The 17,271-nt window shown below is 42.3% G+C and overlaps 2 protein-coding genes across 4 annotated transcripts; both read right to left on the reverse strand.

Moving 5' to 3' along the window:
* Window positions 1-1,324: 1,324 nt before the first annotated feature.
* On the reverse strand, window positions 1,325-9,211 carry ADI1 (acireductone dioxygenase 1). 2 transcript variants are annotated; one of them, XM_019613279.3, is made up of 4 exons: window positions 8,993-9,211; window positions 6,004-6,123; window positions 4,864-5,043; window positions 1,325-3,119 (listed from the first exon to the last, which is right to left on the reverse strand). In XM_019613279.3, exons 1-4 carry the CDS (start codon window positions 9,143-9,145, stop codon window positions 2,997-2,999), a joined length of 576 nt encoding a protein of 191 aa, XP_019468824.2. In that variant the 5' UTR covers window positions 9,146-9,211; the 3' UTR covers window positions 1,325-2,996. The 2 variants fall into 2 exon arrangements, with proteins under 2 accessions (XP_019468824.2, XP_085074098.1); XM_085217972.1 differs by having other exon boundaries at window positions 9,026-9,208.
* A 1,970-nt stretch (window positions 9,212-11,181) lies between these two features.
* RNASEH1 (ribonuclease H1) lies at window positions 11,182-17,155 on the reverse strand. 2 transcript variants are annotated; one of them, XM_010707938.3, is made up of 8 exons: window positions 16,918-17,100; window positions 16,709-16,833; window positions 15,949-16,146; window positions 15,259-15,358; window positions 14,718-14,772; window positions 13,595-13,679; window positions 12,578-12,702; window positions 11,182-11,644 (listed from the first exon to the last, which is right to left on the reverse strand). In XM_010707938.3, the coding sequence occupies exons 1-8, from the start codon at window positions 17,025-17,027 to the stop codon at window positions 11,558-11,560; spliced, it is 885 nt and encodes a 294-aa protein (XP_010706240.1). In that variant the 5' UTR covers window positions 17,028-17,100; the 3' UTR covers window positions 11,182-11,557. The 2 variants fall into 2 exon arrangements, with proteins under 2 accessions (XP_010706240.1, XP_085074097.1); XM_085217971.1 differs by lacking the exon at window positions 16,709-16,833 and having other exon boundaries at window positions 16,918-17,155.
* Between the last annotated feature and the right edge of the window lie 116 nt (window positions 17,156-17,271).

A 17,271-nucleotide genomic window follows, 5' to 3' on the forward strand; every position in this document is an offset into this window, starting at 1 on the left:
CTAGCTGCAGTAAACAGACTCATGTTTTTGGACCAGAAAGTATTGATTTCACTTCTCACTTTTAGATATGTAGTATGTGGGAAAAAAAATGCTATAAAAATAAACAGCATTTCTCATCTAAAGGAACTGAATGTTCTCCCTCCACTCCCTGGAGTGTTTTCTATTAATATTAACATTTTTCCCCCCAGTGTAATCTCCCATGCAAGCTCTTCACAGAATCCTTTTACTGGCCCCAAATTGCTTTTTTCCTGGCTGACAAAAATACTTCTGGATAGCAAAGCTTTCAGCCTTTCAAGAACACCTACAGCACTAAAGGGCATGTGTTTAAAAGCGCTCACAGTGAGACTCTCACAGTCACAGCCACCCTTCAGTGACAGAATGCATTGTGCTATGAAAATGATGAATGGTGTTTGGCAGTGTTATCGTGTGTTATTCCTGACAGCTCGGAGATGGGAGCTGTACTGGGTGTTTATATTCCTCCAGAGAGGCAACAAAACAAGGTGGTTCAGCCCTGTTTCCGAGGTCACACTCTATATCAGTGAGATGTTGAAAGCAATTGCAGTGGGCAGCTCCTTACCTGTATCTATCCCCTCAGCCCCACGCTGTAAGTCTCTCTCAGAGAGCAGAGCGCATTGCCTGGTCTCTTTCTGGTGGCTCCTGGTCTGCCATGGGATAATGGTGCTGTACGTGGAGGAGGAATGAACAGTCTTGTGCTGACTTCTGTTTAAGGGGAAGAGAGAAGTTAGATTGGATACCATGGATTAAGAGCAGCACCGGGAGAAAGGAGTCATTTTTATATTGTGTTCAGAAATACGACTTCCTGTGGCATATGAGACAAATAAATAAAATCTGTTGCTGGCAATAATTGTTGTTTAATCCTGTAGCTGTATCTGGAAAAATCCCGTACGTTTATTCCAGGACCAGGGTACCTCAGTGCATTTAGTGCTGTACAAGAGGGTACTCCAGTGCTGCTAACATGGCCATGGCACACAGACCCCTGAACCACATGGCACAGCACAGCACAGCAACCATACAAGTTTAACCAAAGGACTTAACTCTAATTTAACTTTGTACTTGCTGGTAACTCAGTTTTCAGCCAAGCTTAGGAAACCCTGCACAAAAGCTAATCCAGGCTGATCTAAGTTCCGCGCAGGCTTTCACTTTGTAAATGTGGGTTTGCATCCACGACTCCTCCAGTGCTACAGAGAAGCATGACCAAGGAAAATAAATGCTGAATAACATCTGCAGTAACAGTTCTGCTCATGTGTCCTTAATATCAGCATAAGACAAAAAAAAAAAAAAAAAAGAAAGAAAGAAAACCACATACCCCAAAGTCAAATTAATTTTATTAATAAATCACAGGAGAAAACTGCTACATTTTGCTGAGAGAAAACCAAAGCTTTACGTACTAGGTCAGAATGAGGGAGGTTGCATGCTAAAATGCTGATTATGTAAATTTATCTTATGAACATTTTTAGACAAGAATGAAGTAGGGCTTATTCTCTTTAATTAAAAACAGAATCCTACGTAGTTCATTAGCACTGATTCAGAGCAAAATTAATATTAATGGAGCCCAGCTCTCACAAGTCTACCTGCCAAAAACATCAAGAAAAAAAGGTCAGAAAATGGATTCCTGAGCAACTGTAAATGTAGATGGCTAATGGCACTGCAAGGCATCTCTGAAAGGTCCTAGAGATCATGGAGATCATCTTGGCCAGAAAAAGGCAACTGTTACTGCCATCTTCAAAAAGGAGAGTAATAGGTGTGGGGGAAGAGAGGCTGGCCAGCCTTACTTCAGTCCCCGGGCAAACTATGGAATAACAGTCTGGAGGAGGCTTGGAGGAAACCTTTTCACTTTCTACAAGTACCTGAAAGGAGGTTGTAGTGAGGTGGGAATTGGCCTCTTGTCAAAGGTAACCAGTGATAGGATGACAGATAACAGCCTCAAAGGCCAGGAGAGGTTCAGCTTGCATGTTAGGAAACATTTCTTCTCAGAGTGGTGAAGCATTGGAACAGGCTGTCCAGGGAGGTGGTGGAGTCACCGACCCTGGAGATGTTCAAGAAAAGGGTAGACATGGCACAGAGGGGCACGGTGGTGATGGATCAGTGGTAAGACTTGATGATCTCAGTGGTCTTTTTCACTGTTAATGATTCTATGATTCTATAACAAGGCATTACAGAAGCCATTCTAGGCACATGAAATAGGAGATTGAAAACATAAGATAAGCACCAATTTACCAGAGGCACGTTCTGCCTGACCATCCCATGGGCCCTCTCAGAGAAAATAATTGGCTCTGCGGCAGAGGAAAACAGTGGATTGCAGTAAGGCTTTCAACTGTTTCCCACTGTAGCACTGTAGTCAGGCTGACGATATCGACTACACAGTGGATGAAAAAATTCTGGGCCATTGGTCTAGGAAGAGTCAATCATTCAAGTTTAACTGTCAGCTAGTTACAAGTGACATTCCTCAGTAGTCAAAAACAGGGAAAATCATGTTTATCTTCATAAACAATCTGGATCGCCAAAGTCCAGTTTAGGACACTTGTTTGTCTAGCCTGGAGATGACAAGGCTGAGAGGAGACATAACCAGAGTTTCCCACCAGAGAAGGGACTGCAAAGAAGTCAGAGCCAGATTCTTTCCAAGGCAAAAGAAAACAATCATAAGCTGTGCCAGGGGACTTGGCCATTAAAAAAAAAAAAACTTCCTGCCTGTGAGACTGGCTGAGCACTGGAAGAGGTGCCTGGACAGGCTGTGGAGTCTCCTGCACCAGAGGTTTTCAAAACCCAAGAGGCTGTACATCTAATTTTGAAGTTGGCCTCACGCTTCAAAGCGGACTGGACTAGATGGCCTCCAAATGACCTTTCAACCTAAATTTTTCTGTGATTCTGTGATTCTAAGTGTATATGCATCTAGTAGTGTAATCAGTTGAAAGAACACCAATCACATTTATTCTACTTGGCTTCAGGCTGTTCCACCTGTCAGGTCTCAGACATCATTACTGTGCTTCTTCAGCCAAAAACTTCATATACTGTTTCCGAGCAGCAAAATCATCAGCTGGTCTGTTGTATGCTGTCCAGACTGGTTCTCCAACAAATAGCCTCATTGCTTTCACGTAGTTCTGTCAAAGAACAAAAAGTCACAAGTAATTTCAGATTTCCTTTCTGTGGCAAATCCTGAAATTAATGTTTGAATTTGCATTTATGCAGCAATTCCTGAAACCATTTCAAGATGGACTGAAAACTTCATGTGTCCCAGAACATTGTAGCATGATGCTGCTGTTGCCAGCTCCTGCAGTGAGATTTTGCACCTATGCAGGGATATATGTTGTGTCACAACCAGTGCCTCCAAAGTGGGCAGACAGTACTTCTACCTAATAAAAGAAACCAAATAAATCCTGTTTTATGCAAATCACTTTGCACTGGATCCACAGCACCAAGCAGAGCAGCATCTAATTCCTACTTGCTCTGTTAAACAATGAAAATCAGAAGACCCAAGATCTCTACAAAATGCCTGAGGAATATCAGAAGCTTCAAAGCGAGGGCCACAAAAAGCTCAATACATAAACTAGCCAAAAAACAACACTGCAGAAAGCAAAATTCTCCAGATTTCAAAAGAAGTAGGCCACCAGTCAGCCAGAAGCATGTCGGGTAGAAATGTGAAGCTGTGGTAGCAGAATGGAGGATTACATCCCACAGAAGTGCTCCAACCACTGAGTTACGGGGAACTCATCTCTCCTCTACTGCCAGCTACACTACAGGTTTAGGCCCTACCTATATTGTAGACACTGCTAAGTGCTTATCTTGCATTTGTGTACTCAGCAATATCAAGAATAAAATTAGGTACCTAAAAAATTTAGCCTCAAAACCCAAGGGTTTAGAAGTACCTAAAGAATTTATGGGAGATTTTGAAAGTAATATTTCTAGACTAAAGTTCCCAAAGTGAACATGAACATTTGTAACGTCTTGTAGATTCACTGCATAATCCTTCATATTTTGTCTATGTAAAGTAAAAGCCTTAAACTAGCAATTGTAGCAGATTCACCACAGACCTCAAAATGTAGACAGGAAATCTTGGGTGTTTCACCAAAACAGCATTTTTTTTTTTTTAAATCTTTATTATTATTATTATTATTATTTACATAAACAACAAACATTATCTAGATATCTGATTTGAAATCATACCACACTCAGGACTATATCAGAAAGGGAGTTCTGCCACACACGAGACAACAGTACACATTTCTCTATCTACCAGGGCTAATGCTAAGATTAAAAATGTATTTGTAAGAGTCCACAAGGGCAGGCACACAGATCAGGACTACGTGTGCAATCTCACAATCCATCTGCCAAAACACTCTCCAAAAGCAGGTCACCTCCTGTGAAGTCAGCATTCAATCTAGCATACGCTAGCAGCATGCAGTGGCTCTGCAGCCTTAAATCATTCTTTCCCTGAAGGTGAATTTAGCACTTATGAAGAATGCCACTGCCGTACAAAGATATGCTCTGTCTGGCCCTACAAAGACACGCAACACAGAGGGATTCATCTCCACACTGCAGCTGACAGTGGGGGCAATTGTGCGAGGGACAGCTGCAGGGTTTGGCTCTCAGGCCACTGTCACACAAGGTATGCTATGGATACCACGTGGCAATGACTTGCAGTTACAGCTGATAAGATTAAGCTGAATTTGTGACCTGGAGATGATAGGTTCAAATGCTATGAATTATTTAGTATTTTTCATATTCCTACTTCATATTTAATATGCTTTGCTAATGAACTGCAAGTCTCAGGGCACGCAGTTACCATTAAGATATATACTCACATCTATTTCTCATCAAAATTTAGGGTAATTTATGATAACATACATTCTCATCCAATGTAAATCGGTGATATATGCCAGCAGGGAGGGTTATCATGTCTCCTTTCTCCATGGAAATCCGGATCCATTTGTCATCTTTGTCTCGAACATCAAAATAGCCAGAGCCATCTAAGATGTAACGAATTTCATCGTCTAGGTGTAAATGCTCTTCATAAAATGTTTTTATCTGGGGACAGGAGATATCTATTAATACCAAATATAGGAAAACTGCAAAGGAATCTAGCTGAAACATTTGGCAAAGCAGACAAAGGCTTTCAGCGATGCAGTGATTTAACTAACAGATGAAACCAGCAGGGTTAAAATGGCCAATCCAGTCAACCAGACCCAGGGGTCTGGGTACTTTTTATCCATGCTAGCACAGGCGTGCCTGAAACACTTCTCAGCCTTTACTGATTCAGCAAGGCAGTGCTCTATCTTTGCATAATGCTGAATTTATCCAGGGCACTTAAGTTACTATGTAATTCACCTTCTAAAAAACTTGAAATCAGTGTAACATAGTGGGCCTAAAACAAACTGGTAAAAGGACAGATTTAATGGAAATACAGAAATGCCACCACGCTGCCGTATTCAGATCAGAACAGCAGTCCAATGCCCTGAGGCAGGGAAAAATACACTCCTTCTAGAAGGCTCAAGGCCTGGCACTGTTTGTGTTCATCTGCTTCAAAATAGCCAAGCTGTTTGCTTCCCAAGTTAACAAATCATCTTGTAAGGGAAACATATCCCTCAAATTCCATGATGTTAACATTCATTTTGAGAAGACATATTTTACAACAACCAGCAGGATGTCTCAGCCTTCAAAGCCCATGCACAGCTGGCAACAGCCTGCCTTCATCCTGGTTAGGATCTCTGACTGCAGGGCTCTGAGTTTCAAAATGGCACAGTGATGGAAAGTAGCCTAAAAACTTTGCAGGCAACCTACAGAAGCAAAAGGCCTACCCCTTCCTTGTCCTAGAAATAGTATCAATGTTTATTTTGCTAAAGTTAAGGACTTTAGTTCAAGATGTATTTTAAACATGAATTTAATCTTTGAGAGCATATGCAATAAACATACATTAAAAAGCTGACTGTGTACGCTAGCAGCAGGATTCAGAGTGCAAATCCTCATTCAAAGTAAAGGCCTGCATACCTTTTCTTCATAATTTGGCAGCTTGTCTTTATGTATAGTTATTATATCCATCCAAGAATAATTTTCTGCTTCCCGAATCTCTTTCAGATGTGGGTCAGTCTCATAGTTATCAGCATCCAACTAAAAAATAGGCAGAAAAAAAATGCATTCAAACACAATCGCTTAAAACACAATTCAAGATACTAATGTGGAAAAACAAAGTTGTTGTCAATGGGCAGGCAGATAACTTGAGTGGCTATGTTAGCTCCTTATAGGTACACAAGGCATATACCAATGCCTTTCAAGACAGAAAGGTAAACACAAGAAAGCACAACTGCTGCATGCTCAGTAATGTACCAGATACTAGTAAGTCTAGAAGTCACTATTTAGTTATCATGGGAAGACCAAAAATGATAAAAACCTGAGCTTTCAAAACCCACGTCAGCTTGTCATTGAAAACCATGTTTGCCTTCCCATACTGCTTCAACAACTTGATTCTCATTCAGGAGTCAGATTCATTGCATTTACCTATATCAGCCCCACTGAAGGCATCTGGGAAGCCTTCCTGCTGCTGCTGCAGCCGTTTCTGAGGTTCAGAAGTGCTGGCAGACACATATGGATTGGTACCAGTTCTTTCAGCACTGCTTCCTCACCCAGCATGACTTGCCTGCCAAGCACACAAGCTTACTGTCACACACACAAGAGCAGCAGCAGCAGCAGAGCAGCAACAAATAAGATTAAATTAGAGAGTAATAGGTTTGAGGTCTTTGCTGATTGTGTCAGAAATTAATAAACTGCTCTGGATACACTTCACTTTTTCTGCTCTCATGCCAAATTTATGAAACTGAGAGAGATGCTAAAAACAGACAAGCAGAAGGTTACTTGAGGTTTCAGAATGGCAAGATTTGCTATGGTTTATTAACTCTTGCAGCATGTCCTTACCTTGCACAGCCTGCAGAGAACTTCAAAGGCTGGAGCCTCAACCGCCAACACACATCCCCATCCCCACAAGGCACTGCCACTCTGCAGCACTGCTTGTGCTGCACTCCTCAAGCCCAGGAGGTATGATTATCGGGGAGAGAAATCCTGAGCTCTTAATGAATACATTTTACAGCTGAGGCATGGCTGATTTATGGTTTGTACCAGAAATTATCCATCATGTAGCTCTCCTGTTTGAACCACCCCAAGAAGGACACTTTGAAATGTCTCTTACAAATCACTGAATCATAAGGGTTGGAAAGGACCAGAGGGGACCATTAAGTCCAATCCGCCTGCTAAAACAGGTTCCTTACAACAGGTCACACAGATAGACATTCAAGCAGATCTTGAATACAGCCAGAGAAGATTCCAGAACCTGTATGGGCAGACTGTTCCAGTGCTCCATCACTTTCACAGTAAAAATCTTTCACATGTTTATACGGAATTGTGTTGGATTTGTGCCCCTTGTCCTGCTGCTGCACACTGAAACAAGATTGGCCCCACCCACTTGACTCCTGCACTTCTGAAATTTATAAACATTGATGTGATCACCTCTCAGTCTTTTCCAGACTTGAACAGCCCCAGGCCTCTCATCCTTCATTCATAAAGGAGATGCCCAGGCCCCAACCATCTTTGGGGTCTGGACTCCTAGAAGATCACTGTCTTTCTTGGACTGGGGAGTTCAGAACTGGATGCAGTGTTCCAGATGTGGCCTCACTAGAGCAGAGGAGGGGAATCCTTAAACCTGCTGGCTGCACTCTTTTTAATGCAACCCAGGAAACCTGCAGAAAAGGACGTAGGGGTAGTGATGGTGAAAAGCTTAACATGAACAGCAGTGTGCTTTTGCAGCTCGGAAAGCAAATGGTATCCTCAGCTCCATCAGACAAGGGGTGGCCAGCAAGGGCAGGGAGGTGATTGTCCGCCTCTACTCTACCTTCATGAGGCCCCATCTGGAGTATTGTGTCCAGGTCTGGAGCCCCCAGGAAAGACAGAGAGATGTTGGAGAGGGTCCAGAGGAGAGCTACAAAGATGATCAGGGACTAGAGAACCTCTCCTACAAAGATATGCTGAGGGACCTGGGCTTGTTCAGGCTAGAGAAGCGAAGGCTGCAGGGTGACCTCATTGCAGCCTTTCAGTTCCTACAGGGAGCCTATAAACAGAAGGCGAGTCAACTCTTTGAAAGGGTAGACAACAGCAGGACAGGGGGAAATGGTTTCAAGCTGAGAGAGGGAAGATTTAGGTTGGATGTCAGATGGAAGTTCTTTACTATGAGAGAGCGATGAAGTACTGGAACAGGCTGCCCAGAGAGGTTGTGGATGCCCCATCCTTGGAGGTGTTCAAGACCAGATTCGATGGCGCCCTGGGCAGCCTGGTCTAGTATTAAATGTGGCGGTTGGTGGCCATGCATGTGGCAGGGGGGTTGGAGATTCATGATCCTTGAGGTCCCTTCCAACCTCAGCCATTCTGTGATACCACTGGCCTTGGTCACAATGGCACACCAAAGGACCCCTAAGTCCTGCTCTACAGAGCTCCTCTCAGGGGATCAGCTGCTGACCTGTACTGGTATATGTGATGCCCAACCCAAACCATCCCACCATTTAGAGATGTCCGGTACAAACACACAGCTCACCCTGGTGGGCGCTGTGCCTCAGCATTCAGCCCCAACCTGCACGTTTGCTGCAGCACTGCCGCCATCTCGGGTGGGAATCAAGCGGGGTGAGGGGGACACAGCGACCCAGGCCGACACGCAAACCGGTTTACCAAATGAACACGTAAAAATTTATGACTCGATTTTACAACGCGGCTGTATGGGGATACCACGTGAAACCCTCGTTTCAGAGACACGGCAAAGGCAGCCCTGAGGACCGCTGGCAGACAACGTGAGAAGAACCCCCGGGATAGCGCGCCCCGCACCCATCTCCCGCCTGAGGGGCACGGCGCCATGACGCGCATCGCCGGCGACCGACCGACCGCCTCCCGGCGGCAGCGCAATGCGGCCCGGCGTCCCTCAGCCGCGTCCCTCAGCACGCACCCCTGGGCAGCGCCGCCCGTCCCCGCCGCTTACTCTGCGGTAGGCGACGCCGAGACGGCGCAGCTGCTCCAGGCTGACGGAGCGGTTGGGCTCCAGCCTGTGAGGAGCCCGCTGGTCCTCTTGGGACTCGTCCATATACCAGGCCTCCACCATGGCGGCGCCGGCAGCTTCCGCGGAGCTGGGCGGCAGCGACCCGCCCCGCAGCTGGGGCCCGGCCTATGGGGAGAGCGCCGAGATCTCGGGCAGCTCCTGAGGCCTCCAGTTACTTTATTTTTCAAAAACAAGCACGAACGCTGCCAGAACTTAACTCTTAGCCACTGAAGACTGTTTGTTAAATGAAGTACTCCCTGAAGCTTCACTTCCCCATGAAGAATGGCTTGAACAGCCAACGTTCTCTTCTTGATCTCAAGCCTCTCTTAAGCCTGCTTTAGAAATATTATTCACTTTCCATCCTTCAATCTGTTCATAGTCCTATGGACGTTCTTCTTTCTTCATTTCCAGAATGAGAAATAAACATTAGTAACAACTAGAACAAAACTGTTTCCTATTAAATTTCTTGTTTCCACACTGCAGAAGTCCTTCAGGCAGTAAAGTAACTTAAATAGTGTGATACTGCTGCTACCACTAACCCACTATTATCTTCACAGTTTCCTCAAAATTGCTGCTTCAAATAACAGATTTCCATGCAGCAAGTAGGATCTGCACATTTAACACAAGAGGTATGATCTGCAGATTATGACACCTCTTCAGCACGTTGTCTGTCACACTGTGTAACTGTTTCAGCTAGAGATCTGATCAGGATCACTATGTACTTTCCTCCAAATCAAACTTTTAAAGTAAGAAAAGAGACAGCCCATATGTGTGTACTTTCAGAGCAACCTATGTAACATCTCCTATATATTTTCACAGAAACTACAACAGATACAAAGAGCACAACAATACTACTTGATCTCAGCTACAAAATGCTATTTTTCAATATAGTTGCCACCATTAGTTCTGCATTTCTCACAGCCTCCATACTACACTTAAAGTTATCTGAATGTGGCTTCTCTTTTACATCACTGTCACCACTGCTGAAATGCACCATCCCGCCACATCACTGTGCTCACATCCACTGTTTGATCTCCATTAATGTTCAGCAAGTGTCAATGAATGTTAATAGGTGCAACTTTTTCGACATGGAGGAATTCAATTCCACACCTGTGCTTCATTCTCACTTCCACATCAGACATCATTTTGTCAGACTGCCCCTCTGCTGCTATCAGTCACAAAGCAACAAAACGTAACAATACTGTCGGGAAGGTTCAGCTTTTACTGCCGTAACACCAACATCCATCTCTGATGCTGTGGGCTAACACAATAAAATAGAAGGTTTCGCCTCCAGGCAACCCTAGGAAATGCATGTATATACACACATGTATATGCACATACATGCACACATGTGTACATATATACATGTGTACATCTCTGCATATGCATACACGTACAAGACCCAGAGAACAAAATTTTGTCAGTGTACTACCTCATCCCTTCAGGTGCAATTACCATGCAATTTTGGATGACACAGAACAAAAATTCTCTATCTATTAGTAAATAGACTAACTAGTTTCCTAGCTCCATCACAAGTGACGTGACACTAAATACCTAAAAGCATACATTTTTCCGCGTGTAAGGATATCAAAAGGAATGAGAACCATTAAGAAATCAAGCTTCAGAAGCTCCATCTATATATGCAGCCATTAACAAATAAAAAAAAAAAAAAACCTCAATGACTTCTAACTTAAGCACTACTGTTCAGTAGTATTCAGATGCCTTACGAAATAGTTGACAAAGACAATATAGCACGTTTCCCTTTCCTGCATAGATACATAAAAAGTAACACTTGTGCGCTTGAATTAGAGAGTAAATACTGATGCTCAACATTAGCCATTCCACTCATCTCATCATTGACTAGAAAAAAATGAAGTCAAATGCTTGACAACCTGGATGATCAACTTCTCCAGAACTCCCAGTTCCACCTCGGATAAAATGGTCAATTATCTTCTTTGGGACATCTGAGAAGAGGATACTACTATCAGAATGCCGAAGCTTATTAATAAACATCTTCATGCCACATCATTGATCTCTTATCAAATCATCCAACCAACTTCACCCCCTCAACAATTTTGCACCATTAATATATGCTTCCGTACAAAAAAAAAAATAATTTATTTCATGAGAAAGAAGTAAAAGAGCACACAGGATAAAAATTTAGTATCATTTCTTCTGAAGTCTGTCTTTACGGTGAATTCAAAAATCTGAGACCGCTCAAAAACACTGACAGCAGCACTTCAGTAAGATGAAAGAAAAAAGCAGTTTATCATCAACTAAATATTGATCTGATTGTAAAACAAATAGCATAGATGAAAATGTATTTTTTTCTCCCTAGAAGTTGGTTACACATTTAGCACTTTGAGCTAGAAATAAGCACAGTTCAAAGTTTAACTCTGAAGCAACAGCAGTTCAAACTGTCACTGCTACATTAGTCCTTTTCCTCCAACTGCAACAGTCTCCAGTCCCAGTATGTCACAACTTTTGTTTACTAGCGCCTTCTCTTGCTAGTCTGTCAGCTTCCTCATTTCCTTGGAAACCAGCATGACCAGGAATATGCATCTGTTAGGACAAAAGTACAGGGGTGTTAGACATGAAAGAAATCCAGAAGAAGAGCACATACATGAAACTTGAGCATATAATGCCCTTCTATTCACAGCATAGTAGCAGCTCCTTAGAGGAGCTCACATTAAGTCCTTATGTGTTCTTCCCAGTAATGATTGTAACCTCTCTTCAGAGATCAAGAACTGGATTGCCAGATTGTGAAAACCATCTTTATAAAAAGTGGTGAGCTATTAAGGAGCACTTAACCTAGCCTTAAAAAAAAAAAGGCAGAAAACAGCACTAACACTTAGTTAGTAACTCAGAAGTCCTACCTTCAGATGAAAGAAAAAACCTCTCTGACATTGTCTCCAACTTTTCCCAGAAAGCTACACCATTAAACCAATAGCTGTGTAACACAGCACTCACTTAAAAATCTGTTTTTTCAGTTTTTTTACATTAAAGACCCTTATGTACTCAGTTTTCTTGGAAAAAAAAAAAAAAAAACCACTAAAGTACAGAAAACCAGAGTTAAGTTGATTTGGGGTTATCATCTTAGTTTTCCCAGTTTAAAGGCAGACATATGATTAAGTTACACAAAAGAGTCAGTATCTTAAAAGCTATGATAAGCAACTCTAGGAGTTAGAATTCAAAAAGACACTATTATGTTCCAAGCTTACATTTTCAGAAATTGAAATAATTATTACACAGTTTCTCAGTAGTAACAAGAAACAATAAAAAATAAACATGCATTTTAATAGATCAAATAGTGGTTACAAGAGACTAGCTTGCACTGAACTGATAATTTCACTTGCTTTAAATAAAACAAGCAGATTCACTGTATTTATAGATGCATAGCTTTATACCTTATGAAATTCATTGCTATGGTCCTACTTGGTAAGAGTTTACAAGAGTATTTAGGATGCCATTAGGAAGAAGAAATGAGGTGCTCACCCACTGAATTTCTATGCCTTTTGATAGACTATCAAGTTTTTGAAAATCTTCTTTATTTATCACGCTTCCTCCTGAACTTGTTTTCCAGCCATTTGTTTTCCAGTTTTCAACCCAGCTTGTAATACCTATGCAAAGGGAGTATTACCATAAAACATGCTATGAAAAAACAACTGTTTCACAAGTCTTTCAATACATTAATTCCATACAAAGTCTCAGGCAAAAACATCATAGAAAATATTCTTATTTGGTCTTCAGGATTATATTTTCCCATTATTACTTGAAATACCAACAGTGTTTTCCTGAACAGATATTTAAAGATTACAGCTTTATATACACATTCCACGCATAATTATGACATGAACCTCAATAAATTGAAGCTAAAGATTTGCTTGACTGTACAATAAGCTAGAACAAATTTGTTTTGAGAAACTGAAGACGTAAACGCAGAGGAGAAACAGATGACCACATATTTTAAAATTTTTGTTGTCTAAACAGAACACTTCAGAGAAGGAACACATAAGTAGATTTCTAGAGAACAAAATCTAACATTCTGGCCATCCATATGTGGAAAGGACGGAAACCTCAAATATAGCTCACGTTTGTGTACAGATAGTTTCTCCAACCCAAGAAGTCAAAACAAACCAAAATGAAACTGCAAGGTCACTACACCAACTTCTGAGTACTCTCTTGAAAACTTCCTTAACAGAAGGCCCGCAAACAAGATTTTTTTCTAGACTCTGTGTGTCATACTGGATACATTAAGACAAAAATCATTTATTTCTGTCATTCTTTACTGTTAAAGGCAATCATCACTAACTGTATCTCATGCAGACAGAAGGTAATCCTTACAGTGTTCTGCAAGTTTTTCACCAAGCAGTCTTGAGAACTGAGTTGTGTTATATGTTCTCTTCCTTATATGAGAAGTCTCCACAAACCCCCTATGTTCTATGTGCCTCATGTAATGAAATTGTGTTTAACGTGTCTTCAAGAATCAGAACTCTAAAATAATCAACTTACCATTAATAGTGAACTTGCTGTCAGTGTAGATAATTAATTTCTTGATATTTTGACTCTTTGCTTGCTCAATTGCTTTGCAGGCTGCCTTAAGAATATTTCAATAGAATCACAGTTCAGTACAGTATTTTGAACACATGACTAAAATACCAGCAAAGTACCCAATGTTAATACAGAAGAACGACAAAGAATATTATTGTAGTCTCTTCATCAGTGAGTACAAAGATGTTTTACAGTAGAGATGAGTCAGAAAGACAGAGAGCAACTTAAGTTTCCCACATGTTAAATGAAGTAAAATCTGTTGTTCAGTTCTTCAATGCAGGAGCAGCTCCCTGCCCATTTGCTCAGCTCTCCAAGGCTCTTAACAGCACATCAGCTTCCAGGCATCTTCTTCATAACTTTGGAGAGCAAAGATTCATATCAGCTCCAAATGTTTGGAACTGTTTCCAATCATTCTTTAGTGGTGCCACGAAATAGAATAATTAGAGAGACAAGTAGCATAGCCTCAACTTTGCACTGAAAAGCTCTCCAGCAGCAAGTCTGACCTCTGCCATACCACCACTGCTTCTGCTTGGCCCTCACTGAACGGAATTTCTTGTAATTTTTTAAGCAGGTCAGCTTCCCACCTAATTTTACCTCCAAAAACACAGTGCAGGGAAGCTGCAGTACCAGAATTAAGATTAGATGAGAAGGAAAACTAAATCTCCTGTTAAGACTTTATTTCCAAAGTAACAAAAGTTACTCCTAGAATTATTTATTATGTATAATCAAAGAAAGACGATATTCTGACCCTATCACAGTAAGAAGGCAATCGTACTCTTAACCTTTCCCTGAAGTCTAAGATATAGACATTAAAAATACAAAGATTTGAGAACGGGGCTTTCCTAACTCAAGACAATTTTAAATATCTTGGCCTGATGACATCTGGGAATTCTCGAGATATTGCTTATTTGAAAGCAACAAAGAACAATAAAACCTAAAGGAAACAATTTGTCTGAAGTCACAACTGGTATTTTGTGTACTTCTCTCACAGCTCCATACTTGGCTTCTGAAGTCCAGAGTTGAAATATTTGAGTATAATAATGCTTTCTACATGTGGAAGTATTCTAGGACATTTGCTACTTACGTGTATTTCAGCTCTTTGATTAGTTTGCCGTCCAGGAAGTCTTTCACTGATATTTCTATATCCAAAGAACAAACAGTAGTTACTCAAAATTATCAGCATTGTAAATTCACTAAATGATACATTATGATTTAGAATCATAAATAAAACAGAGATGATTTTCTTTTTATAAAGAAGGATGAATGGAGATTCAAGGTCTAACTTCCACCCACACAGCACAACCTGCATATCTGGACCTGCCATAAACCATGCAGCTACTTTTGCTGCCTTTTGTATACACATACAACTATTTTAACTTTCTGCACTCCTTGAATCCGCTTCAGCAACTAAACAATATTATTTCCAATCATTTTTTCCCACATCCTTACCTTCTAGAAAATTCAATTTCTATTTTTCCTAGGTAAGTTGTTACTCTAATAGCACTGTCATTAACATAAGTTTCAACAGCAGGGCTTCACATTCAAAAAGAGGCTGGCACGGTAAAGCAAGTCCAAAACAAACATCAGCATATCTACCTAAGAAAAGAACCCAGTGAATTACTTACAAGGGATGGTCTGGTCCCCAGTAGACACCTATTCCAGCTCGTGCCCTGTTACGTCCATTACCTGAGCAACAACCATCTGTATAAACAACTGCAAATTCACCTACAAAAGAATTAGCAAAAGCAGAAATTCAAGGATTCCTTCACAAACATAGCCTCTTCAAGCAGAAAGAAACATCTGCTAATAGATTAATGTCTAAACTTCCTTCCCTGGGCAGTCCTTCAAAATGCCATCATCTAGAGATATCACTGATTTTAATTAATAATGCTTAACACCAGAAGCCCTACTGCAACTACACTCCCCCACTGCTTCCAAATCAGTAAGGCTCACAAGGTATTTTTTTGCCAAGTTTCATAATCTCACTATAAGTCTTGCCCTCCTCAGTCAGTGTTAAAATTTGCCAGCTACATCTGCACTTAAATCAAGTTTGTAATCTAGGCACGTGTAAAACCACAAGTATAGTGAACAAATCAAGCCATACCTTGATAGCAGTTAAAGTCAATTAATGTCACACAGAAAGATAACATGAAAAACACACATCATGGCTCAGATTTCAATTTTAAAAAGATAAGTTGCACTTGGCCTGGTGCTGTCATACACAAGCCTCCCTACAAGCCTTCTAATAATTACACTGTTTTATACGAAGAGGAGAAAGAACTCAAATGAATTACTGGAATAACTAAAGAGCTTACCCATATATGAAAACTTATCTTCACCGACTATTGGTGTTGAGCGCCCTTCATCGTGTTTTGCACGCTTTACAGTATGTTCTTCATTTGTAGACTGTTCATATGGCCTTTTGCATGCATTGCAGCACAAGACATCTGCCTCCAGCTCCTCTCTCTGGCTAGCATTTTCCCGCGTTACAGTTGAAGCACCATGTGTCTCTTCTAAAAACACAAAATAAAAAAGTTCATCTAGGTACATAAGGCCAAGTTTTATTCAAAATAAATCCCAGAAGAAAGCTTTTCAAGGTAAGAGAAACAACCATTGGACTCGATCCTTATGGGCTCCTTCCAATTGGGGATTTCTATGACATTCTGTGGCACCTGAGGACGCGGTGCACTGAGCACACTGGGGATGAGCAGGCAGTTGGACTAAATGATCTCAGAGATCTTTTCCAACCTCAGCTATTCTGTGATAAAGACAAAGTTTTGCTTTCACTGATTAGTAACACTTGTCCATTAAGCTAACCCTGAAAAATAATTATGGGAAAAAAAAACAAAAAAAGCCAAGTACACCAGTTACTTTAGCTCAAAGCAGAGACACACGTAACAGCCCTTAAATACAGACACGACACAAGCAAATCCATACGCTTATGGAAATGCTTCTTTCTTGTGCGGTCACACCTCTGGTGGTGTGGGATTCCAGCAGCCGAGGGGAAGAGGCACCTCGCACGTGGCCCTGCGGGCCTCCTTCCTTCCCTGCCTCCCCACCCCGAAGACACGCTACCTGCGGGCACGGACTGCTGCCCAGCCGGAGGCCCGGCGCCCACGAAGGCCCAGGCTTCCTTCTCCGTGGCGAACTTCTTGAAGCTGGCGGAAGGGAACCTGTTCACCTGCTGCTGGCACTCCGCCCTGCAACACAGCGGGCGGGGAATAAGGCCGGCCCAGCGCGCTTCCCGGAGCGTCCCCGGCAGCGAAGCCGCGTTCGAGCCTTACCAGGTGCGGTAGACACCCGTCTGCCGGCCCTTGCGCACCGCGTAGAACATGCCGCCGCCCTTGGAGACAAAACAGGAGTGGCTGAGGAGAGCGACGAGCCACCGCAACATAGCGCAGCCCCGCCGCCATCCGCGCCCCCTCCCCGCCCCGCGGCCCCTGCCCCGGGCAGGCTGCACACCCGCCGCCGTTTGGCACTGCGCAGGCGTCGCAGCCGGCCGCACATGCGCCGTAGCGGCTGCACCCGCGCCCCCGTTCTGCACATGCGAGGAGAGACCTCGCTACGGGCTGCGAGTGGGGTCAAACTTATTGGGAAGTGGGGCGTGGAATATTGCAGGGAAGGGAGACTGTGCAGAA

Source organism: Meleagris gallopavo, chromosome 2, assembly GCF_905368555.1.
Source record: "Meleagris gallopavo chromosome 2, MGAL_WU_HG_1.1, whole genome shotgun sequence".
NCBI lineage: Eukaryota > Metazoa > Chordata > Aves > Galliformes > Phasianidae > Meleagris > Meleagris gallopavo.